Source organism: Takifugu rubripes, chromosome 20 (genome assembly GCF_901000725.2).
Source record: "Takifugu rubripes chromosome 20, fTakRub1.2, whole genome shotgun sequence".
NCBI classification, from domain to species: Eukaryota; Metazoa; Chordata; class Actinopteri; order Tetraodontiformes; family Tetraodontidae; genus Takifugu; species Takifugu rubripes.
This window is the reverse complement of record NC_042304.1, coordinates 10004583-10018110: the sequence shown is the minus strand read 5'-3', so window position 1 is coordinate 10018110 and position 13528 is coordinate 10004583. Positions and strand designations below refer to the sequence as shown.

The 13528-nt window shown below is 42.1% G+C and overlaps 4 protein-coding genes across 4 annotated transcripts; 2 read left to right on the top strand and 2 right to left on the bottom strand.

The window, feature by feature from the left end:
* Nucleotides 1-597: 597 nt before the first annotated feature.
* aldh7a1 (aldehyde dehydrogenase 7 family, member A1) lies at nucleotides 598-3411 on the bottom strand. The gene is made up of 2 exons (XM_003974220.3): nucleotides 3287-3411; nucleotides 598-2729 (listed from the first exon to the last, which is right to left on the bottom strand). The coding sequence occupies exon 2, from the start codon at nucleotides 2722-2724 to the stop codon at nucleotides 1096-1098; it is 1629 nt and encodes a 542-aa protein (XP_003974269.1). The 5' UTR covers nucleotides 2725-2729; nucleotides 3287-3411; the 3' UTR covers nucleotides 598-1095.
* actl6a (actin-like 6A) lies at nucleotides 3405-9242 on the top strand. The gene is made up of 14 exons (XM_003974221.3): nucleotides 3405-3564; nucleotides 5169-5245; nucleotides 5791-5965; nucleotides 6422-6522; nucleotides 6666-6763; nucleotides 6922-7016; nucleotides 7211-7317; nucleotides 7455-7544; nucleotides 7617-7678; nucleotides 7769-7883; nucleotides 7978-8058; nucleotides 8257-8352; nucleotides 8479-8565; nucleotides 8688-9242. Exons 1-14 carry the CDS (start codon nucleotides 3540-3542, stop codon nucleotides 8766-8768), a joined length of 1290 nt encoding a protein of 429 aa, XP_003974270.1. The 5' UTR covers nucleotides 3405-3539; the 3' UTR covers nucleotides 8769-9242.
* A 166-nt stretch (nucleotides 9243-9408) lies between these two features.
* mrpl47 (mitochondrial ribosomal protein L47) lies at nucleotides 9409-11013 on the bottom strand. The gene is made up of 7 exons (XM_003974254.3): nucleotides 10846-11013; nucleotides 10505-10644; nucleotides 10350-10410; nucleotides 10182-10278; nucleotides 9947-10077; nucleotides 9706-9801; nucleotides 9409-9623 (listed from the first exon to the last, which is right to left on the bottom strand). Exons 1-7 carry the CDS (start codon nucleotides 10977-10979, stop codon nucleotides 9512-9514), a joined length of 771 nt encoding a protein of 256 aa, XP_003974303.1. The 5' UTR covers nucleotides 10980-11013; the 3' UTR covers nucleotides 9409-9511.
* Nucleotides 10998-13282, top strand: ndufb5 (NADH:ubiquinone oxidoreductase subunit B5). Its single transcript, XM_003974223.3, has 7 exons — nucleotides 10998-11020; nucleotides 11177-11346; nucleotides 11884-11966; nucleotides 12162-12228; nucleotides 12311-12372; nucleotides 12646-12752; nucleotides 13071-13282. The coding sequence occupies exons 1-7, from the start codon at nucleotides 11013-11015 to the stop codon at nucleotides 13189-13191; spliced, it is 618 nt and encodes a 205-aa protein (XP_003974272.2). The 5' UTR covers nucleotides 10998-11012; the 3' UTR covers nucleotides 13192-13282.
* The last annotated feature ends 246 nt before the right edge of the window (nucleotides 13283-13528 follow it).

The window sequence follows — 13528 nt, the reverse complement described above, 5'->3', positions numbered from 1 at the left end:
GGACATTCCCAGTTGTTTGTAAGACACTCTGGCATAATAATAAAGGATGTGACTATGTTACTTTTGAAGAGTTAAGCTTATTTGACTGTGTAAAAAAATAGAGCACTAACTGTATTTATGGTGCATTTTTTTTTTCATGTCATCTTAACAGCTTTATCCCTTTTGGGGTTACAGGAAGCGTTCACAATGGGTGATGGCAGGGTCCACCTCTGGATGAGTTGCCAGTTCATTGCAGGGCCCTATACGAGTATTTGTGGGCTCAGTTCAGTACCTTGCTCACAGGTACCTTGGCAGTGCTCTGGCATCTTCCACTATTACCAGAACACCTTTCATGTTTTGTCTGCAGTGGGGCTTGAACTGAGAAATCTCCACCTTTCACCCCAGTCCCCATCAGATTAAGCTACCACCACCTCTATTTCTTCTTTTCTTTAAATTTCCTATATCATAGCTTTTTGGTTACTTTATGTTTTTACTTGTACTTTTATCACAAAATAAGTAGCCTATATTTTCTAAGCTATCACACTGTTTGAGGCAAATCATTTTTTAAAATTATACAATAATAATTTTAAGCATTCACAAACAGCGGGCAGAGTCAGGTCCATGTCAACGGCCTTTAATTGTTGCTAAATCAATGTAACAAATAACTGATCTCAACTTCAAGCTCAGTAAATCAATGCTGGAAGAAATGTAAACAATAGCAAAGTAGACTTTAAATGCGTAGAGAAATTCTTTTTAATCAAAATAAAGCCCACTCCAGTTTTTTTCTTCCAAAATAGATGTAAGAATTATTTTTCTAACAGTATAAAGAATACGGTGTTGATATCATTCAAGTGCTGATAGAAAAGTGCAGTCAGATGATGAATTACAATTTTACATTGCAAATTTTCTGTTTTCTCTCAGTTCACTCCAAAATCGGGGTTAGGATCTAATGCAGGAACCAGAAAAGATTTAACGAATTACATAAGTTTTTGTTACACTTGTAACTGACCTGTCTACATGCAAAAGCACAATGACCAATGCAACTCCAACTCTAATCCATCAGTGTTGTCTTTAACGACTCGTCAGAGAGAAACACAACATCAAACTCAAAGTATTTCACTCAAACTTGATTCCCTGGGCCAGAGGAAGATCTTTGCTGTGGTTGATAGTGCAGGTGGACCGCCGCATGTACTGCTTCCATGAATCGCTGCCGGACTCTCTTCCACCTCCTGTGTGTTTCTCGCCGCCGAAGGCCCCTCCTATCTCGGCTCCGCTTGTGGGAATATTGACATTCACAATTCCGCAGTCGGATCCTTTGGGCCCCAGCCAGCGGAAGACTCGCTCCAGGTTTGTGGTGAAGATGCTGCTGGACAGGCCCTGCTTCACCTCATTATTCCAGGCAAAGGCTTCCTCCTCTGTCTGGAACTTGAGGACGTAGAGAATGGGGACGAAGGTTTCGGTTTGGACGATGGGAGCATCGTGAGCCAACCCCGTGATGATTGTGGGCTCCACATAGTTGCCAGGGCGGTCCATCACTTTTCCTCCACAGACCACGGTGCCACCTTGCTGCTTGGCCTGTTCAACAGCTGCGATATACTGCTCCACAGCCTGCTTGGTGTGCAGGGGCCCATAAAGGGTGCTGGGGTCCCAGGGGTCTCCGACGCGCACCTGTTTGTAAGCTTTGACGATCCTCTCAATCACGGCGTCATGAACACTCTCGTGCAGCATTAGCCTCCTGGTCGTGGTGCAGCGCTGACCGGCGGTACCCACTGATGCGAAGACTGCAGAAGGCACCACGAGGTTCAGGTCGGCATCCTCGAACACAATGATGGCGTTGTTTCCACCGAGTTCCAGCAGCTTACGGCCGAACCTTTCCTGCACCATCATGGCCACCATCTTGCCAACATGGGTGCTGCCTGTGAATGACAGCAGATCCACGCGCTCGTCCTTTGCCATGGCTGTGCCAATATCAGCACCTCCACAAGTCATGGAGCAGATGGCACCGGGCAGTTTGTTCTGCTCCAGCACCTCGGCCACGATTTTGGTAACTGCGACGCTTGTGAGAGGAGTTGTGGGGGCTCCTTTCCAGAGGCAGACATTTCCACAGATGAGTGAGATGGCGTTGTTCCAACCATAAACAGCGACGGGGAAGTTAAAGGCTGTGATGATGCCGACAAGACCAACTGGGTTCCACTGTTCTATCAGGACATGGCCGGGTCTTTCTGACGGCAGGATGGGCCCACCGATCATTCTGGACAGACCGACGGCGTAGTCACACACATCAACGTATTCTTGCACCTCTCCAACTCCCTCAACATAGATCTTTCCCATTTCTAGAGAGACCAGGCTTCCAAGGACATTAATCTTTCTTCTAAGCGCATCTCCAATTTGCCTCACAATTTCTCCTCTTTTGGGAGCTGGAACATCTGCCCACATCTTCCAAGCTTCCCTCGTCTTCTGGACAGTTTCCTCATATTCTGCCAAAGTTGCCTGGGTCACTCTGGCAATGGGTGCATTGTTGGCTGGGCAGTATGATGTGACAACCTCCCCACTGCCTCCCCAGCTTCCATTGTATACTCCTGGGTTGTCCTCAGAGAGGCCAAGCTCTTTGAGCCAAGAGTAGTTTGGCTGGTTGATGAGTAGACCCGACATGGCTGCCGACTGCTGGCGACAGATGGGTTTCAATTTGTTTCTCAAGAGGAGCCTGCTGTGCTGGGCAAGGGTCAGGGCGAGACAGCGCTGCATGGGTGCTGGGATGAATCAGTTAAAAATTAATTTACACTTTTCCATAGATCCTTGAGTGAATATTAACGGATAAGAGAAACATAACTTTTGCATAGTTGGGAGGAAGATTACATGTCAAAAATAAATCTATATAATCTTTACTTCGTATGCAACACACTACTAAATATGACTGTGAGAACTGTAACTGCTACCGTTCTAAACTTTCAGCCAGGTTAAGACGACTTTCACGTGTGTTTGCGTAAGGAGTCCCTGTTTGCACAACCGATCACTTCAGCTTCGAATTCGAATTAATCTATTATTAGAATCAGAATAGTTGGTGCAAGAGAAACACCAAATATAAATTGAAACGTGTCACGACGGCTTACAAGTCAAACACTAAAGTTCGGGTCATTGCATTTGCAGCATGACATGGTCGCTCTGATCAACGTCAATCGACCGTGACCCAATTCATGCACCGCACCTTTATAAACAACTTGCGCATAGAACCAAAAGATACATTGCCGTCACAATAGTTTGTCGACCGAAACAGGGTTGCACTGTTTATAAAATACATTCTACTCACGTTAATGTCAAAGTGTGGAGGCCACGTCTTCTATTCAGTAAGGCAGTAACAGCAGTCTCTTAATATTTACGTCATAGCCGTAACCGGAAGTGCCGGGTCGATGCTGCATTCTGATTGGACAGTTGTCTACGCGCAGTGTGGCGCTCGCTTTGTTAGATTGATCCATGCTAGCAGAGTCTCTTTGTTGTTGTTAACCGTGTAACGGTGATTCTGTAAAATTACTTGAAAAGTTACGTTACGCAAAATTGAGACTATGAGTGGCGGAGTCTACGGAGGCGGTGGGTCAGATCTCTTTATTAAAATACAATTATTGATTTCCACGTTGTCGCTTTTTTAGCTTTAGCCGGTGTTATACTTGGCTAGTCCTATTAGCTGTGCTAACGTTATATTAGCGTAGCAGTTTCATATATCTAATTACAGTACATTCTGTTAGTTGGAAAATTCCCCCAGATTACCAGCAGCATTATACAAATTTAGTACCTTGTTCCGCATTATACAAATTTAGTACCTTGCCGTGGGTTTTAGCTGAACTTGTTTTTTTTTTGTGCAACTGTGCATCTATCTAGTAGCTCTTAGCTAGCTATTAAGGTAGTGAATAAGAGATAGCGCTTGGGGGCACATCAGTTTTTTTAATGCTATAAGCACAATGTTATATTTCATAAATTTATTTTTAAAAATATATGTGTGATAATAATAATGATATATAAAAGAGAACTGCACATTGACGTGAATCCAAATACCATGCACCATTGAGCTTAGAATTTAAGTTTCAGTCATGCAAGTACAAAATGAAAATATATCCAAAGTCAATACCATAATACAATAATTCTAATTTAAAATAATTAACTGTTAGTGCTCACTAATCACGAATTCAACTTGACACAGATACCACTCATATTATTTGTTAGCCTATGGAAAAGATCAAAAAGTAATTGATCAAATCCTTTTTATGTATATTAGCTAGGTGCATTACAGCAACCCAGGGGCAGACCCCCAACAAGCAGCAGTGACAAGAAACACCCCCCTTTAACAGACAGAAACCTTGAGCACATCCAGGATCATATGGGAGTGCTCAGGCTGATGGCGGGGGAGTACAGTTCGATGAAAGAAAATACATACATTATACATGCTAATACATTAATTACACTAAATCAAAACTAAAGCTGAGCTCTGAGGGATACAGAGGCAGAGGAGAGAAGAAAATGTGTTCACGCCGTCACTGACCTGCAACAGAGGAGAGGCAGCCATGAACTAGGAAGGTGACAGAAACCTGTCTGGTTGCCCTGGTTCTGTACCCCAGCGGCCGGTGGCAGCACAACTAAGGCGATACCCCCAAAAATTAGATGGCCTTATTCTTAATATGAGAATTAGACAGACTAGAATAATGGCTGTAGTGACAGAATTACTGACTACAAGTTTAACAATCAGGATAGTTTTGAGACTTATCTTAGTAGTTGGGTAGGGAGCTGATTCAAAGGCATGGGGGCTGATGGCTAATTGTTCAGCAGTCATTCTGCTTTTAGAGATTCTGGGGTCCACAAGTGTACCAGCAACCAATACATATCATATTTTGCTTTTCAGAGCTACAAAATCAACAGACTGATATTTAGAAAACTTAATGTGTTTCCAATTTAAATAGCAGTACTCACAATTTTGTGAAGCATTAATTTTGTCTTTGTACTCATCAGAATGTTTAACTTAAATATTTAAAAACAATTTCCAGAGGGGGGGTTCTTAACAATTCAGTGGGATCACATGCTTTACCACCGAACTTCAGTTTTAGGGGTGCCACATTTGTCTGGGGCCACATTCAGGCAACACATTACCTTCTATTACAATCTTCCGTTTCTTAATCCTAAACCCCCTTGTTTTGTGTTTGCAGATGAGGTGGGAGCTTTGGTGTTTGACATCGGCTCGTACTCAGTAAGAGCAGGCTATGCCGGAGAAGACTGTCCTAAGGTAAGTGGATCACTCATGTTCTCATTAACTGTACGTTGGATCTTTCTCTGTCATCTCCTTGCACCACTGGGGCTTTAGCAATGTCAAGAAATGAGGCCTGTCACCCTGGAGACAGCTGGCACAGATTGAGTTCAGATCATTTAGGAATATCATTTTAATTTTCATCTACTTTGCCTTCTTTAAGGTAAAGCTTGTGCAAACTTTACTCCTTAAATAACACGATATCAAATTCTTTATTCCTCTTCACTGCACCAGTTTTCTGGTTTCATACTGAAGGCTGAATATCGTGACTTGTCAACACATGAAAAAAGGCATCTGTATCTGTTGTCTTAACCTCTTTCGCAAGTTAGGAGTCAACCCAAAACCTGAGGGCAAACAGACATTTTTGCACAAGAAAACCGGGGGCTTTTGGGTATTTCATAACCGGTACCAGGAAAACGGAGCACCATCCTCACAGCTGTGGTGTCGGATAACTTCTATCTAAACTCGGGGTGTGATTGATATGATGTGGATGTGCTTATCTGTTTGGATTTGGTTCAACCCAGGCAGACTTCCCCACGGTGATTGGCGTGACCCTGGACAGAGAGGATGGCAGCACACCCATGGAGACAGATGGCGACAAAGGCAAGCAGAGCGGCACCACCTACTACATCGATACCAACCAGCTGAGGGTACCCAGGGAGAGCATGGAAGTGATGTCGCCACTGAAGAACGGGATGAGTGAGTGCAGACTTCAAGTGTCTTTGCATGGTCGCTGACCAATCTGGTGATTGTTAGAATTTAGTGGCTTGCCAGGCTATTTTCAGACACGTGTCACTGATGTTAATCGCTCCAGAACGACGCCACGGGACCACAGTCTCCCTCAGAGGGATGACCTGGAACATTATTGCCTGGTGCTCAAATTATCATCTGTAAAAGCTCCTCTTTGCTCTATTTTCTCTGCCATCTGGGCCAGTGATGGTGGTGCTGAGGACAAAAATGCTGTCCATGTCATCATGACAATGTGAGAAGGCTGCAGGCTGCTGAGCATACACTGCATGTTTCTCTAATACTGTACATGGAGTGCAAATATTTTGGACCTTTCATTTACATTTCCCCAAATGCCACCAGAATGGCAGAAGATTATTGAATCGGTAAGGCGAGACAGACTCATCCATGTTTTCTTGTTGTTTCCAGTTGAGGACTGGGACAGTTTCCAGGCCATATTGGATCATACGTACAAGATGCACTTCAAGTCTGAACCCAGTTTGCATCCGGTCCTCATGTCAGAGGCATCGGTGAGTTAGTCATGGATCTAAACAAATATATTCATTGTATTGAACCCGAGAAGCTGCCGAGTTTGCATCTTGTGATGATTCTCATCAGTGCACGGAGCAGATTTTGGTGGTCTGTTGTTATTTTTTTGTTATTTTCTGTGCAGTGGAACACCCGTGCCAAGCGAGAGAAACTGACAGAACTGATGTTTGAGCATTACAACATTCCCGCCTTCTTCCTCTGTAAATCAGCGGTGCTGTCTGCGTATCCTTTATTTCTTCATAATAAGGGGGGGAGTGGTCGCTCTTTATTGGTTGTTAAATATAATTTAATATTCTGAGATGGGTTTTTTTTCTGTTGGGAACAAACCACATAGGAAAGATCTTGCATGGTTCCTTTTCCTTTACTCTCGGGCGTCTCAGCTTTGCCAACGGACGCTCTACGGGCTTGGTCTTGGACAGCGGAGCTACACACACCACAGCAATTCCAGTGCACGATGGTTACGTCCTGCAGCAAGGTGACCATTTCTCAGACTCAAATCATCATGAGCTGGCAGAGTTTAGGTGACCTACACGTCACGTCAGGGATGCTTTCATGGCTCCACCTGCTGGTTTGAGATAAAATGTCAGCCTGATTGTTTGATGTGGATAAAAGCTGCTCTTTAAAGCGTAAATGAGGCCCATTTTCATATTTCATTATTTTCTGTGACAGGAATTGTCAAATCACCCCTGGCTGGAGACTTCATGAGCATGCAGTGTAGGGAGCTTTTTCAAGAATTACCAGTTGAAATAATTCCTCCTTACATGATTGCATCAAAGGTAAAGCAAAATCATATGGATGACAGAATTTGAGTAGATTCTATGTTTGTTTTTTTCATACTTAATAATGATATGAACCTACAGCGTTATAAGCCCGAGTAGATTGATTGTTCTGACGCCATTGATGATCCTTTCAGGATCCTGTGCGCGAGGGATCTCCAGCCAGCTGGAAGAAGAAGGAGAAACTACCTCAAGTCACCCGCTCGTGGCATAATTACATGTGTAACGTGAGCAGGCAGACCATTAGACTCTTGAACCGGTGTGGTGTTCTCATAATGTGAGTTATTTTCTTGTTGCAGTGTGTGATCCAGGACTTCCAGGCTTCTGTGCTGCAGGTGTCGGACTCATCGTATGACGAACAGTAAGAGGACAGTTTGAAAACCTTGGATGTGTCAGTTTACCTGCCTCAGACACAATTTTCATTTCCTCTTACTGAATCCTCTTCTCTCAGGGTTGCTGCTCAGATGCCCACTGTGCACTATGAGCTGCCCAACGGCTACAACTGTGACTTTGGGGCCGAGAGGCTGAAGATCCCAGAGGGACTGTTTGACCCATCCAATGCAAAGGTGCGTGTGAGGAAATCAGAAGCTCCTATTAATTGAGATACTTCTGTCTCTCCCAAATGTGTTTTTTAAGTGTAGATTTTACTGATTCCTCCAGGGCCTGTCTGGAAACACCATGTTGGGAGTCAGCCATGTGGTGACGACCAGCGTGGGAATGTGTGACATCGATATACGACCGGTGAGTGTCTTTATCTGCCAGTATTTTTTAGAGGCTAAAATTAGATTAACTTGAAACTTTACTTAAAATTTTCAGGTTCAGGGGTGGTTTGAAAAACAGTTGTTAGCATCTCATGTGTTTGTTGGCCTGAGGATGATTGTTCGTCTGAACTTTCAGCTTTTTTCTTTTAAAAACGAAACATGTCATCTCGTGTGTCAGGGTCTCTACGGCAGCGTGGTGGTCACGGGAGGGAACACGCTAATCCAGGGCTTTACAGACCGTCTGAACAGAGAGCTCTCCCAGAAGACACCTCCGGTTTGTTACTGTGATGTTCTCTCACAGTGTTATTATCAGACTAAGTATCAATATTTACAGTGAAAAGGCTTCTTCCCCCTTTTGCTTTGTGGTGTTTTATCTCCATTAAACATGCTTGATTTTCAGAGCATGAGGCTGAAGCTGATTGCCAACAACACCACAGTGGAGCGTCGGTTCAGTGCTTGGATCGGAGGCTCCATCCTGGCATCGCTGGTGAGGAAAACGGCAGAGCTGATGACAGTGGCTGATTATACGGGATTTTTTTCAGTAGCTACTTTTTGAGAACATGTTTGGGTTTGGGTTCTGATATCTCTTGCGTGTTTTCTAATTTCCAGGGCACATTCCAGCAGATGTGGATCTCAAAACAAGAGTATGAAGAAGGAGGAAAGCAGTGTGTTGAAAGGAAATGTCCCTGATAAGTTGTTTTTTTAATATATCTCTTTTCATTATTTGCAGTTCAGCCATGACTCTGAAATTCTTTGAAAGTTTTTTTTGTACATTTTTTTTAAAATAACTCCAAAAAGCATCATATTAATTGTAAATTTTAAAATAAGTTATCAGTCAAACAAACTGTAACAGTGATGACTTTTCTTTGGTTTCTGTGAGAAGTTGCTCTATTGCCTTAACACATAGGATTGTTGGGAAACCCTTTTCTGATGCAGATGAAACAGAACAATTTTGGGGGGAGGGGGCGGCCCGGGGTGGATATAGCATATTCCTGTTCATTTCAGTGATGTTGCAGGAAGAAGTGAACTGCGGTGTGAAAATTAGTTGTCCATAAACCTGACACTGTTATAAAGCTCCCCTCACCTGCACTCGCTGGTCGGCCAACTCTTTTGTCTTTTGGGTGCATCTGATCTTTTTAAAAAATAAAAGTGCATTTTGTTAAATGAGTAACTGAAGTTCTTTACGTGAAGATATTTAACTTGAACTTTGGTTTCCTGTTGACTTTCGTGCATTAATCCTGTTGGGTCCACATTTTCTCAATTTATTCACTGATGTGTTGCAAAACTGACAAAAACACCTCACTGTCATGTAGCGCAATTGATCATCACCATTAACAGAGCATATGCGGTTTATTACATAGAATAAATTCAGACCAAGTTCCAACAAATATCAGCTGTTTCCACCAACAAGATGAGAATATGCACTTGATTTTTTACAAGGCTGGAGCTTTCATGTGTGGAAACTTCTCCTTGAGTTTGAGCTGTTTTCTCCTCTCTAAGCTGGCTCTCCGGACCCTCCCCCTAATATATTTCTCTATGCGCAACCTGTAAGACCAAGGTAGACACAATGAGAATATGGATTTCACTGACCGAACAGTCGGCTTGTATTTAGCAGCCATCGTCTCACCTGATGTAAGGTTCCACAAACTTGGGTGTGTAGAACTTCTTTCTTTTGTATCGTTTATTCATGTACCATGGGATAGCGTACTCTTTAAATCGATACCTGAGAGGAAAATTAAGATGTACATACTTCAATTTTCAAACCTTTCACAAGGCCAGTTGTTGCTTGTGAGAAGAGGAATCACTTGTATCATCACAAGGAATCTGAATGATGTGTAACCCTCAGCCTAAAAGGAACCCCAACTCACCAGTAGACATATCCAAACATGTTCCTCCTCCAGTCTCCAGGCCTGCCTTTCTCCTGTCCTGTCTGCAGCAGCCGGAGTGCAGTCTCTCTCTCCTTCACCACTGTCTCCAGTCTGAACATTGACCTTTCAACCTGAGGAGACAAACCTTGCACGTTCAACTACATAATACAAGTGCAACCCAAATGTAGTTAGGCATTTCTACAGTGCTGCTAGATGTTTTGTATATGAGACTGACCTTCCTTATTCTTTCAGGACTTGGCATTTGAATTCGTTGCCTTTTTGATTCCTGCTGCAACGTGAGCAGCATGTTTTTTTCTTTCAGCAGAACATACCTGAGGTTTATGAAACAGGTTCGATAAATTCTTATTCCTGAGAGTCACCAGAAAAATAAACATTTTCGTACCAGAGTTTGTGGAGATCTTCGTTGCTCTTCGTTCTGAGTTGTTTTGCAGTCCATGGTGCCCCTTTAAGACACGACAAACCAAATGTCTCTTAAAAGGTCTTCAGCACTTTAGTGTAGCCGGTGCAGAAAATGGATTAAATACTTGTGTTTTATACCTGACTTCACAGTTGTCTCCCCCCAGTTCTCAGGGAGGTCAAAGAAGTCTCCAAGTCCTCTTCTGCTGACTGTCGTGTGCAGGGTTCGACACTGACTCACACAGCTCGTAAAAGGCAGAGCAAAATGTGTAGAACTCTCCCTGCAGGACGCAAATATAATCAAAACACCTGAATAGGAGATAATCATCACAAAATACTGCAGATGAAATCTTGTGTTAATAGTCGCAAGGGAGATCATTTCCTCCGATATATAAAAGTCAGCGTCCATGATGAAGGTAGACATCAGCTATTATAGTCGGTCAGCATCACCTATTAAACCAAGAGTAGAGGTAGAGTCTTACCTGTAAAGGTCAGCCTGGTTTCGGATTACCGTAGAAGTGCATTGTTGACTGTTTCTCGCTGAAGAGATTCTTAAGGAATTTTGAAACTGCTTGCAGAAACTCAGAACGCGTCCGACTGTCGAGGACGCCGCCATCTTTGCCAAAGCCCTTCCTACAAATTACCCATCATGCACCAGTAAACTATGTATTTGGTTCTGTTTTCCCAGGATGATTTTGTACAGTTTGTATATATTCTGAAAATTTATATAATTATTGTATGAATACTGAATTTTTAAAAAATATATCTAAATGCAAATATTTAAATAAAAGGAAAGGTCTGTTTCTGCTTCAGTCTTTCAACAGCCAATCAGAGAGCGTGTTGTTTGGACGTGGCCTCAGTAGCGATGGTGGGAATGAGTGTTCTCAGGTCTGCTGCTGCTTTTGCAGCCAGACTTGGTCCCTTAAAACCTGGAAATAATGCCGTAAATTTACTCACTCGGACAATCCCACGGTCAGACAAAGGTAAGGCCAATTATGTTAGGATGAAAATGAGGATGCTTGGTCAAAAAACCTTCTTTCTTTTCTGGTGACCTTGTGCTGGTACCTGTTAGCTTGCTAATATTAGCTAGCTATACAGAGTCGTCCTGCTGGCAATAGAAAGTGGATCCTAGATCTTTCAAAATCAAAACTTAACATGATTGTCTTAAAAAATATCTAAAACTAAAATATTTTTATCTATCGTACTATTACATGATATAATTGCTCGTTGTGTAGTGAAATGAGTTCACATCCTAAATATATTCAATATATACATTTGCATTCCTGATTCTGTACAGAGAATTTGGGCAAGAGCCTTTTTTTGTAATGTTTTTAAAATAAATTTTCCTGGTGGATGAAGGAATACATAATAACTTGTGATATGTCATGATAAAACTAATGACTCTAAATGGATTCATGTCACCATTAATTAAAGCATATCTGGGGATTTGTTATTAAATATGTAGCATCAGGAGTTTTGAGGAAATACAAGATAACAACTATCCATCTATCTTTTTTAAGTGGCTGTTCGTTGGGGTCATGGAAAGAAAATGTTTGTCATCAAACCCTCCGACTACTACGACAGGAGATTTCTGCGTCTTTTAGTGAGTACTGAAAAAACACGGTGAAATTAAAAATGATTGTACTTAAGATAGGCACTATATTTCATTGTTTAGGTCACTAACAGAATACTAATAATGAATTTCAACAGCATTTCAGGAAACTGATTGCATGAACAAAACAAAACTGGTTGAAACCCTCTAATATTGAGTCTTTTGTCTACTTTTCTTTCTATTCAGCAATATTACATCCTTCTAACTGGTGTTCCCGTGGCTCTCTTTGTAACATTTGTCAATGTTTTTATCGGTAAGTCGAGAATAAATATTGAACTTGAATTTACAAAAAGATGTGAACAGTTGAAATGCATTACACTGTAACTGTGGTGCAGGTCAGGCAGAGCTGGCTGAAACTCCCGAGGGTTACGAACCGGAGCATTGGGAATACTACAAGGTGTGTAGCCTCTATTTATTTCTCTGTGAGCATTTATTTAATCAACAATAGTCTACAGACGTTCCTTTAAATTGTTAACATGTGTATATCATGAAATTAGCACATATTATGTCTCCTCCAACTATCTTTTCGGCCACACTTATATGCAGCATCAACATATTGTATAACCCCAGCCAGACGGAGTGTCATTGTTCATGTTTACTATCTTTGAATTCTTGAATCATATCATGTAAAAGTAGTCAATATAATACTTGTCACCCTGTTTTATTGCAGCATCCCATCACAAGGTGGATTGCACGTAACATGTACGACTCCCCAGTGAAGGACTATGAAAAGATGATGGCTGCCATCCATATGGAGAAGGAGAAGGCGGATGCCAGGTGAGTCTGTGCTGCTTTTGCATGTTTGTCTGGCAGCAGTTCAGGACATCAGTCCTGTGATGATGTACTCTTTTTGGAAGCATTCAGTTATGGAAGGGGTTGTGCTTTAACACATTCATGGCACTTTACAGATGAGAGATAAAAGGCCTTTGCCTGATGCAAATATTAGGGGAGAATTTAATGTATTTAATGGGAGCTTTGATGCCACTAGTAACAACTCCAAACATTTTTATTGTTAGAAACCAGGTTTGTTACTATTGTTACCAAATGTAGTTTTAGTGTTTCTTTATTCATTTGCTGCTTGTGTTTGACCAACAGACTGACACAGTTGGAGGTGCGTCGACTGATGAGGCAGAAGGGAGACGGTCCCTGGTTCCAGGTCAGCACCCTGGACAAGAACCTCATTGACCAGAGTCCAAAGTCATCACCTGACAACTAATCAAGATGTTTCTGCCAACAGAACAATGTGCAGATCAATCCCTTTCTTTGTACATTTCCCTTTGCTTCATTATTAAAGTATCTATATGTAATCCGGTGTGGATTTCCTTTCTTTGAAACTTTCCATTGTAGTGAAACAGAAGAGAACACCACAACCACACACATATATCCCTATATCATATGTGTGTTCTCAGAGTAGATGAACCAAGAGATTTTATAATATATAATGTTTAGGTACCTGCTATCCAGAATATGCAGGCTCAAAGGTTTTATTCTACCAAAGTAGTTGTTATGTGGGTTCTTTAAACTGACCTACAATGTATGTTATTACACATGGA